Raw genomic sequence first — 16,182 nt, 5'->3', positions numbered from 1 at the left:
TTGATTCTCCACTTCCTTATTGACTTTCACTACCTTGTAAATAATATAGCGCCAAAACGGTCTAATCCACGTTTAGATAAGAAAGCCAACGGTTAGAGGGCCAAATCGAACCTCTCAAACTCCGCCTACTAAGGACGAAGCCGTATACAGCGTGATCATCGCCAAATAAATTACTGAGGCGGAGAAACGCGCTTATGAGGAAGACTGCGAGCGACGGAAACAGGAACACACGGAGGCCGCATTACATAGCTCATCTCGGACCTAGACCCCGAACCGCTTAACGCTCCATTACTCCCACAGCAAGCTGCAGAAGCTCTATTAGCTAGGGACACAACGTTCGACTCTGACAGCAAATGGGTTCAACCACCTAACGGCGTGAAACTCTCCGACGAAAGTGTCTACCTCGTTACCAAGGTCATGACAGCAGTCGGCCTTGGGCCCGGACCCCGGGCCCATTTATCCATTTCGTGGGCGGGGCCAGAAGACTCGCATTACAAAGAGATCCAGCAGACTTTGTTTTGATGCTGAGGGGATATTCAAGTCGTGGAGACTCAAATCAGCTCTTTCATGTCCCAGGACTTTTGCAACCCTTGCTCATTTGTTTTGGAATGTCGGGACTTGATACAGCGATCGGTTGGATGTTTGGGGGCCGTGTGCCTTTGGGAAGCACAGACAAAGCGGATATTTTGTTTTCAAAAGTCTCGCAGAGGTTCGTAGTGATGCGAGAAACATAGGGAAGGAAATACGTAGGCACGACAGCTCCGCAGTATGCAGCGGTATACGGAGTATAACTATCAGGATTAAGATACCTCCGCTTTGAAGGGAGTGCCTGGATCCTGAGAGATGGTTTCGAATATTGAATGGATCTTAAAGGGGTTGTATGGGTGATGGTGCTTTGGATAAGTGATGACAGAGAAGATGATGATATTCTGTATCTAGAAGCAAGACTGAGAGAGTGACAAAGGAAGCAAGTAGGAATAGGATCCTATTTATACTGCCAAACATGATGCCATATCATGCATGTTTGATCTATATCATGCATAGATACCTATAGTATCCAACAATAAGCATTCTTGATTGCCCAATGTCTATTTGATGCACATTTCAGGGGGTTAGAGCCTATTTTTGGAAAAGATGAGACTTTGATTATTTTTTCTACAACTGCGTAGGGTTGAATTGAGAGTTCGACCCTAGATCACACTATTTCTGGCCGTATCTGATCAATTCAAGTTTCCACATTTCCCACGCGAGTCACGCACAACGTGGAAACGTGCGACCCCGTCGTTCGCCAATTGTGCAATAAGGCCGTATTCCCAGTCAAGATACCCCTGCATATCCTTGCGAGCGTTGCTTGTTCCTTCATAAGGCCGTTTATACACATCGATTGGCTGCGATAGCCACCGCGGTTCGGTCTCAAGGGTATGACCCGCAGCCACCCAGGCTAATGTTCCTCCCACCAGGTAATAAACTTCTCGCGAAACTGCACTTCGTGCTTCGTCAATGTTCATGGCAGCAACCTCACCATCGGGTGAGGTCAAGACGATAGGGCCGTCGCTGCCGATAGTCCGCAAATCTCGGGCAAGTTCAGGTCCGGAAACAAACCATGCGCCCGGAATGTGGCCTTTGCGGTAGGATGGACTACGGGCAAGATCGATCACAATTGCTCCCGTGAGGTTTTGCAGTTCGTCGATCGTGATGGCGCCAGCCTTTGAGGGATTCCATGAAGGGACTTTCGACAATGAAAAACCATCAGGCACTGGGGACCGGTCTTCAAAGACATACACCTCCCATCCGAGTTGTAAGAGCCAACTAGCTGTCATACGTGCTCGCACACCGTCCGTGTCGTATAAAACAATGCGAGATCCTCGAACACCAACCCATTCATCGGTGGCTTGTACCAATTGACCACCGGGAGCATTGGAGAAGCCGGGCGGGTGCCCAAGGGCGTACTCCTCCGGGTCTCTCACGTCTAATAGGTAAAGAGTTCGATATTCCGACTCCGCGGCAAATCGAGTAAGTTGATCGCCATCAACGAAAGGAACACCAACACGGTTTGCCCACGAGTGAGCGTATTGCCGTGCCCTTTTGGATGCCTCATCTGAAGGCCGTGGAACCCGCTCGGTCTTTTTCCTCTCTAGTTCCAAACCTTCCAATGTCCACCCTATCGTCCCATTTCGAAGCGCCACCACTTTGTTCGGAATTCCAGAGTTGATCAAAGACTGGGTTCCAACAATACTCCGCGTCCGACCTGCACAGTTGACGACGACTGTGGTCTCCGGGGAGGGTACAGCCTCGAAAAAGCGATACAGAAGTTCTCCTCCTGGACAGCTGCGGCCATGGGGAATGCTCATTGTGTTGTATTCTTCAAACCGTCTGGCATCCAAAACAACCACATCCCCCTCACCCTCCAGCATGTCCTTGATATCCCGCGCAGATAAGGATGGGGTATGATTTATGGATTCAACGAGCTCGCCAAACGCCTTCGATGGCACATTGACATCGCGATAGACTTCTCCAACGAGGGCATAGCCCGAAAGCCCACCTTTGAGGATCGCGACATCCCGGTACCCCAGGGCTAATATCCGACTGGTAGCTCGATCAACATAGCCTTCGCCATCGTCGTAGACGACAATCGGGGCCGTGAATCGAGGGACTAATGGAGGCAACTTTTTTTCAATCTCCGAGACTGGCACACTAAGTGCGAACAGAGGATGGGACTTGGAGTAGGGGCCTTCTTCGCGTACATCAAGGAGGGCAATTTCATGCTGATTTACCCAATGCTGGCGCAACTCGCGTGCCGTTATATATTTGGCCATCTTTTTGCCCAAATTCCAAGAAAGATGTTCTCTGGGGGAAATCAAGGGAAATAACGGCCAAGCGGAACTACACGAAATCTCGGTGGATATTTCTCGGAGGTTTTTGGGAAATAGACGAAATGCACTACAGCTAGCATTATTCACAGCAAGCAGTGTCTATTCTTTGCTACTCGAATTGATGCCTTCTATAAGGAAAGACATGAAATGCAGAAGTTGCTGTACCCCGCTCGAAGCTTTGACGCCATGTCGCAGGATGGGATGACCAATCGTGACCTGAACTTCCGATCTCGGTCCTGTCCTCAGTCCAAACTGACAATATGAATTCCACTCGACAGAGAAGCTCCTGTGAGACATGTCGTATGTCAAGCCATGCAATCTCGTAAATGAGTACTAACGATACATAGGCTCACGGAAGCTCAGATGCTCAGGTGAAAAGAGCGGCTGCTCTCGTTGCAGAGGCTTGAGATTGACATGTAAATTCAAAGACAAAGGAGCTCCTGGAAGGCCAAGAAAACGCGTCCGACAAGAGGAACAAGATCGCGCTGTGCCAAATGGACAGAACCAAATAGCATCCCCAACCTCGCATTTTCCATCTGCCCTATCTCAATCGGGTTTTTGCCCTGACCAAAATGCGGACGTGTTAATCGGAAACGGTGGACTTGACTCGCTACCATACGAGCTGCCTGGGAATTGTGGGCTTGGCCCCTCCCACTGGGAGATGCTCGAGAACGGCGATATTTGTTCTTTTCCCATTGAGTTACTACAGACATCATGCCAGAACGCAATGCACGACCCCGAAATACCCCCAATAGCCTCGGATGCATACATCTCTCCCATGTCGTTTTCACAATCTTGTAAATGCGACGAAGAGGTTTCCGATCTCGTCCGGAACCTGAGCCGCGCCAATATGTCGCACGATATCGTTCCGATGCTTCGCACAGGAGTATCACTCACAGAGAGACTATTGACCTGTCCTACTTGCTATGACGTATCCAAACCGCCTCGATTGACGGTTCAGAATGTGCTCCTCATTGGTCAACTCATGCTTGAAATAACATCCAGCTACCAAAAATACATCCGGTGGCTGAATGAACACTGTACTGAGCTCGATATTAGGAATGAAACGAGGACTGTGTATCTTGACTCCGGTCTCGGACTCCCATCAAAGCTGAATTTGGAAGTCAGTGGCGAGAAACTCCGAGATCTTGTCGTGCACGGCCTCCTGACAGATGCCGAGCGGCTCTTGATGCTTGGGAGACACTTTGCGCAACGACAACGTAATCGTCATATGGTCGGCCACGAAGCTTGCCCCAGTCCGGAAGGACGCTGTCGGCGAAAGGAGGATGCTGCTGATCACGATCCGCTAGATCTCTGTCCGCATGATCCGGTAGCACGGAAGCTGGTGCCTTGTTTCCGTATCGTCGATGAAGTCCGGGGAATGATCAAGCAAGTCGCAGATGCCATTGTGTGACACCGCTGTTTATGGATTCTTTCAAGATGTTCCTGAAGACCATAAAAGCCCAAGATGGTACATTTTCTGTCTAACTTTGATGGGCACAGTCTACATTCTATGAATTTCCAGCATCATAAACGAGTAGCCAATGGAATAATGCTCATTTCATCAAATTGTTCATCTAGCCCTTACACTTTGACTCCCCACTGTGGCAAACATTTATTTTAGGCTTTCCGCGAGACAAAGACAATTTCCCAAGTCGGCAAAAGCATGAAGATGTGATTTCGACATCTGCCTCTACAAGAGCGAGGGAAAGTTGCTTTTTTATGATGTTTCCCTCGGCGTGGCGACCCAAAAGTTGAAGGCACTCGTGATAACCATGCAAAGCCCAGACGTTATTTGGGTGTTGATGAGCACGTTTGGGTGTTGGGGAGAGCCCCAAATCTTCAGCGTACGCCTGTGCAGCCTGCTCAACTCTGCCCTGTTCCAATGAGAGGGCTGCATATGCATGCCGAGCTGGAAGCATCCACCCCCATGGCTCTGCAAAAGGCAGCTCATCTTCCAGATTAATTGCATCCAGTAATCTGCCGAATGCTTCGTCATAATCGCCTCTTCTATACCCGATTTCGCCGTCTAGCATAGCAGATGCTACTTTCAGAATGTCAGTTATTTTGTTAGGGAAGTCGAGGCGTGTGGAAGGAACAAGTTTCGAAGCAATTTTGAAGAGTTCTCGCTCTTTGTCGGCTTCCTCAAGCTGAGACGTCGCTGCATACGCAATGGCCTTTCCATAGTGTCTTATAACATTCGTGACACAATAAAGATTTTTATCTTTAAGGGGGTCGAGCCTCTTGAGTTCTTCCCACATTCCAAAGCGAATGAGCACATGGACTCGGACAGCTTTGAAAAATTCCATCCAGTTGGCAAGCGCAGGCGTTTCAACCCGAAGGATTTCCTCCGTGATAGTCGCCTCCATTCGGTCTGTCGCTGACAGTGCCGCCTTTGATTTTCCACCTAACATCGCAGCGTATATGAGGGAGTGATAGTCATGCAGGCGATAGTAGCTGTAGAATGTCAAGCCGCCATTCTGCTCAAAGTATTTGTCATCTGCGATGGTCGCTTTAAGATTGTATTCGACAGCGCGACGATAATCACCCACGAGAACATCGATATGGGCAGGCATGTGGAAGGTGTGGCCTGTATCGGGAAACATTTCGCGGATCATCTCCGCTGCCGGCAAAGCAGCCTCGGGAGTCGCGGACATTTCCATCAAGTGGATATACATGTGTGCGGGGCCTGGATGAAATTCGACGTTCGGCATCTTCAAGGCCCGATCCAGTAGATCTTTCACTTCGAATACCGGGGAGGACGCTATCGGGAGCCCCGTAGAGGCGTCGAATAGCTTTCGCGGAGCACAATTCATCAATGCATCGGCGAAGAGTGTGATGATGTCAAAGTCTTCGCGACCGAAGCTCTTGTACACCTCTCTCATAGAATCGGCGTACGCTTGGCTACATTCCGCAAGATCCCTACTTGGATCATCGTTGGGATAACGTTTCGCAAGAGCCTTGATGAGCGCTTGCTCCCAATCTGTCGCATTGCTTGCCCGTCTGAGAGCCTCTTGCGAAAATATGTAACACTGTTTGATCGCATTCAGTCGATCTTTTTCATCAAATAACGCCCATGTTTTGTTGTAATTAGACCCCGAGCAGAAGGATATCCCCCAATAGGCCATGGCGCAGTTCTCGTCGTGCGCAATTGCTTGCTTGTAGCAGGTGATTGCTTCATCATGATTAAAGCAATATGTCCAAACAAGTGCCCTGTCGAACCATATTTGTGCTTCCTGGGAATTGGTACTGACTTTGCGACTCAGTGTTCCCAAATCAAAGTAGGAATCGCTTGAAGCTTTTGGCGGTTGCATGAAGGGTTCCATCGCATAAACTGTATGAGTCAAATACCAACCTGGTCAGAAACTCCGCGAATAGATAATATCGAATCTAAGAGAGGACGAAGTTCCCACAAATTGGGAGGGGTATGTATGGAGTCGGAGGGTTTTCTTTAGCGGTTAGATCGCTCGGGTGTGATTCGACTCTCGGACCTTTTTGAATACGTGCTTGCCTCGGAGTGATTCAACCTTGGGGTAAGTCACAATCATATACGGAGTAGTGAGTAATAACTTGGAGGATGCTTTGAACAGAATGTATGGAATCTAGCACGTTCATAATTAGCGACCCGACCCTACACCTAGATCTGGCCTTAGTCAAAATTTTACACAACAGAGAAGATATTATACTTGTTAGTTGAATCTGGAGCTATATTACAATATTTTGAACGTTCCCTTTTTCACCATTCGAGTATTAGATGACTGCGATGCTGTAACCTATGATTGAACATCTCCTGGGTATCTTTGACGGAATAGCTGAGCATAAGAACATCGTTGCTTTCGAAATTCTCAAATATGAAGACAATTGAACATATTTTCATTGATTGCCAGTTGACCTGAGATAGTAGCTTCTTCTCGGTATTGTTCTACCGCTCGTAGGCTCCAGATCATAGCCATCAATGCTTTGCTAGGTCGATGAGATTTCTGTGACAGCCTCACTACACCCATCAAATGAAGCTCATGATTAGGATTGCTACGACGGGTTCTAACAATAGAAGTGGCTATGATTATACTCAAGACATTGAACGGAGTACGTTTCTCGGTCTGTTATTGTTGCGAGTTTACTTTCAATAAAACAATATCAAAAGTCACAGTTGACGATCCCAGTTAAAACGAACAGTCGTTACGAGATCTTCATGCCTTTGTTTGATCAATCTAAAACCCATTTGTTTGTTCTTTTCATTGAGAATTTTCTGGTAAATTCTAGTGGTTGATCGGTCTCATCATTATGCCTCTCAAATAAGTCGTTCTTTTGAATACCTGATAGCAGCTTCCAAAATCTAATATCATGTGTTTTGATAATCTGAAGCAACTGTCGAAATTTGTAATTCAGTAGCGGTTTTGGTGTTGATCACGCGAACGGGGAATCGAATGATGAGGTCCGAAATCTAGAGCTTCTGCATTCGCGAGCTATTAGTGCAATCTAGTGGAAGATCGACCGATCAAAATGGTTTCATGCATTAGAGAGCTGATTCTTAGTGGACGACAAATCCAGAGACACTCACTTTTTCCCTCGCTTTAGTCCTTAACCAGATTCCCTTGGGGTTGTTGGCCTGTGTCACTCGAAATATAAAGGTATATTTAGCACGAAGTATAGGATACTCAGGGAATGGTACAAGAGGCAAAACGCCTACATCGCCACAACATTATATATTAGCAATAAGACTTGACCTCAAAATTCAGAATCCCTGTTTCTTTGATATAAGTCTCTTTTCGTTAAATGAAAGATCTTGAGTTGTTGGGTGAGAATTTCAATGGGCCACCCCTTTTCGTGATCACTCAAGATGATAGTGTTAAAGCCTCTTCCGCGACCAAGACCCTGAATACTAATGATCTATAGGATATGCGCCCTTGGAGATACACAAATGGAGGTGGAAGAACCGCAAACTACTTTCTTTTTCTGTGTATAAAGTTATGGTTGATATATAAGGGATTTACACAATGTACCTTATACAATGTCGTCCTATGTAGAAGGTACATTTCTGTGTTTTATGTAGTACAGCCCAACAACCCAAAAGGGTTGGCCGTGCCTTGAGGCTAATATGAAAAATGTCGATCTTTATAAACCCCCATCTGTTTTTCATATATATATTGTACTACACTCCAGATTATTTCTGGTATCCCTGGTAACCTATTTTTACTCCAGCTTATTGGGATCATATTTTATTCATTTTTATATTTTGTATATTCTATTACATCACTTTGCACGAGCCATGGCATCTTTGACTCAACCTCCAGTCCTAATCCCTACAGAATGTAATATCCCGACTTACCATCAGGCCCCGGAGACTACTTTTGACCGTAAGTTTCTCGCGTCCTCCGCTCATGGTGCATGGTCCAGGGCCCTGGTGAGGCCGATAGGTGATGCACGACTAACTTCTGACTTGCACGTAGTGGATTGGGCGGACCTTGCCACTTTGGACCTGGCTCTGTTTGACCAACCTGGAGGTAAAGAGCAGTTAGCCAAGCAGCTTTTCGAAGCTATCCAGAAGATAGGTCAATAGTCAAGTTCCAACTTCCAGCCTCCATGCTTGCAATACTTATTTGGCTTTAGGCTTCTTCTACATTACCAACTTCGGCCTCTCACAGGAAGAGGTCGACCGTCAATTCTCTATTGGCGAGGCGATCTTCAAACTTCCAATCGAGGAAAAGCTCAAATTTCGTGCGGAGCTTGAGAAAGGTGCTTACAATGGCTACAAGCCAATAGGTCTCCAGGTAAGTTAGAAATTTGATAATATATGAGGAAATAAAATCATTGATATTTTATCCTAGGAAATCATTCCGGGTGTTCGTGACAAGACCGAGATTTATAACATCCCCAAATTTATCCCAGCCCTCAAGCTTCCCCAGCCTGATATTGTAAACCACAATCGTCCCGTCATCGAGAGCTTTGCACGCCATATCCATGACAAAATTGTGGGCAAACTTCTCACACTCTTCGCCATTATCCTTGAGCTACCAGAGGACTGTTTTCTTAAGGTGCATCGCTACGACGAGAAAAGCGACTGTCACTTACGATACATGAAGTATCACAGGCGTACCGACGAAGAAAACGAGAAGGCGAAAGGGATTTGGATCAAAGGTCATACTGACTTTGGGAGCTTAACGTTGCTATTCCGCCAACCCATTGCCGCGCTGCAAGTTCGCACCCCGGACGGCGAGTGGAAGTGGGTCAAGCCGTATCCGGAGAGCATCACAGTGAATCTCGCAGACTCGCTCGATTTCCTCACCAACGGCTTCCTCAAGAGCAGCATACACCGTGTCGTTGTGCCGCCGCCGGATCAGAGGAACGTAGATCGTCTGGGTGTTCTGTACTTTGTTCGACCAGAGGATAGCCTCGAGCTGCGACCGGTTGTGAGCGAAGTATTGCGTCGTCTGGGGTACAATCAGACATCTGAGAACAGTGCAGTTGGTATCACTGCTGGTGAGTGGGTGAAAGCGAGGGTGAGTAAGGGAATTGGCAGAGATTTTGCTCGGGGTGAAGTCGGCGATCAACCGATCATCGGGGGCGTGGTGACTAAATATTATGATTAGTTTATATGTAAATAGTCTTCTTGGTTTCTTTTGTGCTTTGGTATCTTTTGTATTCCAATATTCGATATGTGAATGAGTGATGACTTGAACAGCGTCTGTCTTTTTAAGGAAGGAACCTTAACTCACCATATTTTCGGGCTACATCCCAGGCTATTTCTCTTCTCTAGCCTTCTCAAATCACTTTGACTATATGGTCAAGGCAGACTAGGACAAAAATCAGAGCTAATGTAATGGGATAAGAACAAGAATGAACTGTATGGAATGAATTTGCTTATCCAAGACATACCATTTCCGGCCCAGAATGATCGTCAATACACCATAATCTGAATGTCCGAATGTCTCTGTTTGACGTGGCTGCATATAATGGCAGTGGAATAATTGGTGGACTCTTTAACTTGAATTATTGCCATTCCTTGGCCTACTAAGTCAGATCCTTCCTCTGTCGTACTCTGCCGATTAGATCTGGACACTACATGTTTGTCTTCGGGGCACAAAGATTACAATTGCTTTCTTGAAGTTTTGAAGTTTCACTTTGAGCTGAATACATAAACTTAAACTTATCACTACGACGAGAGTCTGAAAGCAGCTGAATAATACCGGTATCCGTAGCAACCATTTTATTTTTGTTAGCTTGACTCATCGCTCCCGGATATCCAGGCATAGCAACTTAGCATCTCAGTCCTAGTATGTAGGGTAGCTCTATACAGTAAGAAATGAAATACAGCCCTACTCAAAATTTCATGGGAACTCAAGCACAGGTGAGATCTTGTCGGCCCGGCAAACCCTAGGAAGAGTGATGCGCAACGCCCGAGGGGATAAGCTCGTTGCATCCCCATCCTGATCCAGTGTAAACACGAACTCTGGAAGACCCACATTATCATACACGATAGACTCGAGCAAAATCCAGGAGAAACACGATCCAACAAGGGGTCCATCATCTTCCGACACAGCAAGACTATAGATAACAGCCAAGAAAGAAATCTGATCTCGAGTTTGAAGACCGCTAGGCTGTAGACGAATGCTTATTGCAGAGCGATCATCCACTTTTTGCAACCCCATCAAAGTCTCAATCATATCGACCGAGTTGCTGGTCCATTCTGACACCACTAGGCCGGCCCCGTCATCGGCCGTTATGGTAATTGAGGAATTGGCGGAGCCTTCCGCGAGGGCATATGTACCCCCGAATCGTTCGAGAGCTTGGTTTCTGGCGACTTCGTCGAGTGTGGGAAGGATAATATCGGACACCATCTCCGAGATTCTCGATGTCATCAAGTGAGAGTTGTTACCAGCAACTAAGACAGTGATACCGGCATTGTGATCTGGTGAAAGGCCCATAAAACTAGAGTACAGTCCGATATCCCCAGCTTTGGTGTACAGATCGACCCGACGAGGTGTCAAAAATGTATAGATCTCCCAGGGGGCTCCCACAGAGTGTTTCAGGGAGGATGTGTGTGTTAATGGCTTCAACCACCGTCTTGTCACAGCAGGGTCAACAAGAGAACTGGAAAGAACGGCACGGCCGAATGTGGCCATATCTTTTGCGGAAGAGAAAATGCCTCCGGCACTAAGAATGCGTAAGCTCTTGTATAATTCAAACACTTGATTCGCACTCACGGAGCTTCTTCGCCAATTTGATAATCAAACCAACTGTCAGTCTCGTTTTGGGGAATCACGGCCAAGCTGGGGTCGGGGACTTGAAGACAGGACCGAGTCAAGTTGAGTGGTTTGATAATACGATCCATCAATATGTCTTCGAAGTTGGAATTCGCGATTGACTCCAATACATAACCAAGAATTTGATATCCTGCGTTCGAGTATACCGGTGTTTGTGAGGTCGAAGTCAATGGATCTAATAGGCCTTGTTAGGGGTATGTCTCAATTCAGCTCATTCACCCTACTCACGCGTTTTGAGGATGCCACGAAAAAATTCTTGAAAGTATTCCGTCTATTAGCCAAGCAACTCTAGTTACGATGTGAGCTGGCACAATTGACTTACCTTTCCTATCACACGGATACTCCTTTCCACAAGACAGCCCCTCTGCTTTTGGAAGCGAAGGGAATCCAATCGTTTGCAAGAGTTTCGACTGGAACCCGAGATCTCCAAATGCATCTAGGATATGAGTTCAGCCTTTTTTTTCATTTGATGCTCGCGGGTCATTTATGGTCATCGTACAGTCTCTTGCAAGACCGGCTTGATGACTAGCCAGTTCCCCGATAGTCACATCGCTCCATTGCAAATAATTAATTTTATCCTCCGCTTGCGCTGGGCTGTATTCTGTTCGCAATTCAGGAACGTATTTCGAAACGGGCTCGTGGAAGTACCGTGTTCCTTCAAAGGTCATGAAAAGAAACATAGTCCACAATTTTGAGATACTCCCAATGCGAAACATAGTATCTTCGTCTACCTCTTGAACACCCACAGACCCAACTGTGATTGGATGATCTGTGTGGTAGAAATCAAATACCGAATCGTCCTTGTCGGTGTTGTAAACTTGCACTGCAAACGATATGGAAGAGAGATTCCCATCTTCGATAGCTCTATTGAGCTTTAAGGTCAACTCTTCAGCTTTGTTGAGGAATGTTGGATCGTTTGACAGAGCAGTAGGCGCTGGGAACGCCGGCCCCAAAAGAGGACATCCTACTGTGTTGCTGGCTTCGACTGAGAGAGCCAGTGCTGATAACAACCATAGCGAGCGCATTATCAAGAGAAGTCAATAGACCGATAAATAAATTAGAATCCGAACATTTTTGGTCGGAAAATGCATCTTTATATGTAGGGACAAATTGATGTTACAGATGGAAAGAATGCGGATTACCGATTTCCCATCTAAGTTCAAGGGTCCTAGATTACAGCCCCGTCTAGGAAGACTCAGAGGACTCAGGGTTCAGAACCCCCTTTGAAGGCGACTTGATGCCTGAATGCCTGAATTTACAACGCCAGAAAACGTAAAATACCGGAATTTCTATTACAAGGGCCTAATAGTACCCTGGCTCCCTGTCGTGTTGATCAATTCACCCTACGCTTTACAGAGCGGTATAAGAGGCGGTGCTCAAGAAGACACCAAGGCATCAATTCCTACTTACGAAGGGGGTTTTGAACCCTGAGTCCTGTAAGCCTTGATACCCGTCAATCTTACGATCCATTGGACTGGATTATTCTGAAGTAGAACATAATAAGCTAGAGCTGGACTCAGACCTAACTTAGTTAAATCCCTGTGCCGCCCTGGTGATCAAGGCCGTGTACTCCTCGCACGCGCACTACTTGGTCGAACCAAGCCTAAGGACCTTGGCATATGGGATTTCTTTGTTTACTATTCAGGGGTCTGATCAAAGAACCTCCTTAGCATTCCAAGGAGATTCAATTGAAAAGCCAAAATACTTATCATATTACGACAAGTGCAGCCATCAATGGAATCGTGATATCTATGAGATCGTTCGCATATGTGGACCTCAGAAGTTAGAACCTCATACACTGTGTTTTTATCAAAGTGTCATTGTCACAAGACTTGATCTGGAATATCCTCCATAATTGAATGTTTCAAAGCAAAAGATATTATAATAATCGGCTCGAACACAGCAATAGGTAGATCTAATTGACATGGGGAATGTCACCAAAATACAAAAAAAATGGGGCTCAGCCGGGAATCGAACCCGGGACCTCGTCTATATTAGGTAACATTTGAAACCAGAGATTTCTCCCGAAAGACGAATTATCCCACTAAACCACTGAGCCGCATTACGATATTGTTGATTCCTCTGCTATTATAACCAACTTGCTAGACTACCAACCTAGGTAAGACAACTCCAGGACTGCTGCAGGTCATGGAATGCCAACATCCCTGCATCTTCCCGAATTCCAAATCTGAGAACCTAGGTTCCACTTTGCATACCGTCCTTATTCTTAAGATTAACAATCCCACATTTCGCGTTCTCACAGGACAAGTCGAGGTTTATACGTATTTGACGAATACAAGGAATGTAGGCTCTCAAAGGAGGATGATAAAGTGTAAGGTCTCTGAATTCGGGCCTATGGAATACAGAAGAAATCTTCATAGAATCTGGATACAAAATACAGGTAGGCTCAGGGAGGAATAGGATCATAGCGGCGAGCAGTGATTTGGGCAGTAAGCTGCATCACAGGCCAGTTGAAACTGTGATATTGCAAATACAGGTGCTGTAATGTATTGTGCATGCATACCGCGATCCTGCACCTCGAAATTATTTAATGATACCCCCAATCCAACTGAGAATATCTAAAGCGAACGGTTGCTCTTCAAAGCACCGGGGAAATCGTCACGAAGCGCCTCCCATAGCGGCTTCCCTCCCATCTGAAGGTCTTGGAATGCCGGACAAGTAAGATTGAGCAAAGGCACAGCAAGAATGTTAGTGACAAACTCCAACGGCTTAGCTACAGTCGAGTATATCCCAGCAAGCGCGTTGGGGCTGGCGAACTTCAGAACCTCAGTCACAAAGCACAGCAAGTTGTTATCCTTCAGCAGGCCAGCCAGGTTCAAGACACCACCTGTCAGATCGCCTAGGTCAACTCCAGCAAAACTGTCCACTTCACCCAAATTCCCTCCAATGCTGTAATCAAATCATTGTTAGGGACTGACCAATATGGGGGCCGGAACGGTCTCTTACCTTCCAAGTTCCGGATACTGCAATACGAAGCCAATTACATCCAGGTTGAGTGAGATGAGTCCGTAGTCAACAGGAGTCTTGTACCAGTTCTCGGGAATTCTTTCCCAGCCTTCACGGTACGTCAAATTGTGCTCCGGGCCGTAGATGCCATAGAAATTCCGGAGGTGACTCTTAGCTATGATGGGGTTAGCGAATCTAGCATAGTTAGGCATATATAACCATCTCTTATATCAACTTACTCAGTGTTCCCTCTGGGTTTTCGTGCGAGTGATTTCGGAAGAGCCGACCTGCGAAAATGTAGCCAGCGTTGCGCGCAATGAGTCCTGTCACAGGTCCGTAGTAGAAATCTGGATTTGTATGGATAGACTGCTCCATTCGGATTTTTGCGCGTTTAGCCATGAGCCTCATATCATAGGTACCGTCAGAGGACATATTATACCAAGTCATGAACTTGTCCATGTTCAGTTTCCAGCTGTTGCCTGTAACGTAGAGATCATCACGCGTGTTAGAAGAGTCTGCTTCGATAAAGTTATGCGAGCCAATAAGACCTTGGGGTTCGCCTGTAGGTAGTATTAGCAGTCGATCGGAGCTTGCAAGACCGTTAGAGGGTCTGACCGAGAACACCACCCAAGTTATTCAGGAGGTTGTTAACTCCAGTATCGGGGCCCCCGATTGAGAAGCTGGGCTCGAGGGACAGCACATCCCCCGTCCAGACGGTGCCCATGATCGCAAGGATAGTGGCCAAGTCAACACCCATACCATACACTGTAGGATAAAGATCAGAATGTGCCGTGTCATTAATTAGATGATGCACCCGTACCTTTGTTGATTGCCGCAATCACATTGACGAACTTTTTCATGCTTAGCTTGTGAGTTGATGCCATTTACACGGGAATAACCTACCGATACCACTCCACTCCGTGGGATATATCCATGATTTGCAAGTGCATTGAGACCTGGACAGGGGCCTCGCTGGTCACCATTCTCGAAGTTCGGGGGCTGGAATGCATGTTCGCCGGTAACTATAGTTTTTAGTTACAAATTTTGACACTGTGAGGGAAATTTTTGACATACTATCAACAGGCGATTTCATCAAACTAAAGAGAAACCTCTTTTCATGTTCCGTCTTCGGCTTGGCTTGTTCCTGGGCATTGGCATATGGGCAGGGCTTGTGCGTGCCTCGATGGCCTGAGTGGGCATTGTGGTCATTCATTGACCCCGGGAAAGCAGATACTAGGGTAAAAAGCGACAATAGCCAGAGCAATAGCCCTGAAGTAAAGATTCTCATAATGAATAAAGGTGTTGGCTCTCCACTCGAAATGCCAGTTTTCCCTTGGGGTCGAAGGAACGATAATGTACCAGGCGACTGAAAAACGCTGTTCCAGAAGACTGGAATAATGTATCCCTGAGATATCCCGCGGCAACTCTGTGCCTAGGTAACTCATAATGATACACACGCTGATAAATGATGATCATCTGAATGGCCCCCTATTCGCACATGAATACATTGTAGAATACACGTACGCAATTATGGCCCGGGGTTACATAGTAGAGACAATTCCCCAGCCGTACCACAGTTGTATCGCATAGTATATATCGTACTAGGTAAAGTAAACGGTCCACTTGATGTTGACATCCAGATTCAAGGCTCAGGATCAGGCTCTCTCGAATGATTCTATTGCAGATCCGTTTCGGCACCCCTGTAAAAAGTTGCAACATTACGGTGTAAGCCCCTGATCTCTGAATGCTAATCCGTGTAGCTATACTCCGTACCCTGTCCTGCAGTTTGTTTATGGACATATTTGTAAGCTGATGCTGATCAGGCCCGATTTGAGAAATGTTCGGCCGTCTTTCTCGTGAACATGATTCTTAGCGCACGCCTTTGCAGTGAAGTCGTATCTTATTGTGGTTCAACGAAAGCGCCGATCATGGCACTGGGCGTTTATGCTATGGGTCGAAGGATGTACTTTGTGTGCACATCGTAATATTGAAGCGATCTCTACCTCAAAATAGCAGGACTGTAAACCCACTTCGGATTTCGGATCTTTTCCGGAGGGTCTGAACAATGACAGGCTAGC

The 16,182-nt window shown here is 46.5% G+C and overlaps 6 protein-coding genes across 6 annotated transcripts; 2 read left to right on the top strand and 4 right to left on the bottom strand.

Moving 5' to 3' along the window:
* Positions 1-1,220: 1,220 nt before the first annotated feature.
* N7500_002139 (uncharacterized protein) lies at positions 1,221-2,816 on the bottom strand (the record flags this gene model as incomplete). The annotated part of the gene is made up of 1 exon (XM_056673285.1): positions 1,221-2,816. The coding sequence occupies one exon, from the start codon at positions 2,814-2,816 to the stop codon at positions 1,221-1,223; it is 1,596 nt and encodes a 531-aa protein (XP_056533810.1).
* A 784-nt stretch (positions 2,817-3,600) lies between these two features.
* On the top strand, positions 3,601-4,287 carry N7500_002138 (uncharacterized protein; the record flags this gene model as incomplete). The annotated part of the gene is made up of 1 exon (XM_056673284.1): positions 3,601-4,287. One exon carries the CDS (start codon positions 3,601-3,603, stop codon positions 4,285-4,287), a length of 687 nt encoding a protein of 228 aa, XP_056533809.1.
* A 163-nt stretch (positions 4,288-4,450) lies between these two features.
* On the bottom strand, positions 4,451-6,187 carry N7500_002137 (TPR domain protein; the record flags this gene model as incomplete). The annotated part of the gene is made up of 1 exon (XM_056673283.1): positions 4,451-6,187. One exon carries the CDS (start codon positions 6,185-6,187, stop codon positions 4,451-4,453), a length of 1,737 nt encoding a protein of 578 aa, XP_056533808.1.
* A 1,955-nt stretch (positions 6,188-8,142) lies between these two features.
* N7500_002136 (Oxoglutarate/iron-dependent dioxygenase) lies at positions 8,143-9,463 on the top strand (the record flags this gene model as incomplete). Its single annotated transcript, XM_056673282.1, has 4 exons — positions 8,143-8,230; positions 8,324-8,425; positions 8,484-8,644; positions 8,702-9,463. 4 exons carry the CDS (start codon positions 8,143-8,145, stop codon positions 9,461-9,463), a joined length of 1,113 nt encoding a protein of 370 aa, XP_056533807.1.
* Positions 9,464-10,201: 738 nt separating this feature from the next.
* N7500_002135 (serine hydrolase domain-containing protein) lies at positions 10,202-12,162 on the bottom strand (the record flags this gene model as incomplete). Its single annotated transcript, XM_056673281.1, has 5 exons — positions 10,202-11,027; positions 11,078-11,312; positions 11,366-11,392; positions 11,460-11,573; positions 11,637-12,162. The coding sequence occupies 5 exons, from the start codon at positions 12,160-12,162 to the stop codon at positions 10,202-10,204; spliced, it is 1,728 nt and encodes a 575-aa protein (XP_056533806.1).
* Positions 12,163-13,716: 1,554 nt separating this feature from the next.
* On the bottom strand, positions 13,717-15,392 carry N7500_002134 (peroxidase family protein; the record flags this gene model as incomplete). The annotated part of the gene is made up of 7 exons (XM_056673280.1): positions 13,717-14,047; positions 14,105-14,279; positions 14,344-14,664; positions 14,720-14,869; positions 14,925-14,955; positions 15,008-15,126; positions 15,179-15,392. 7 exons carry the CDS (start codon positions 15,390-15,392, stop codon positions 13,717-13,719), a joined length of 1,341 nt encoding a protein of 446 aa, XP_056533805.1.
* Positions 15,393-16,182: the final 790 nt, after the last annotated feature.

This window comes from Penicillium coprophilum (genome assembly GCF_028826855.1).
Source record: "Penicillium coprophilum strain IBT 35676 chromosome Unknown utg000002l_segment0_segment1, whole genome shotgun sequence".
Classification (NCBI taxonomy): Eukaryota; Fungi; Ascomycota; class Eurotiomycetes; order Eurotiales; family Aspergillaceae; genus Penicillium; species Penicillium coprophilum.
The sequence above is the reverse complement of the archived record's forward strand: the minus strand, read 5'-3'. Positions and strand labels throughout refer to the sequence as shown.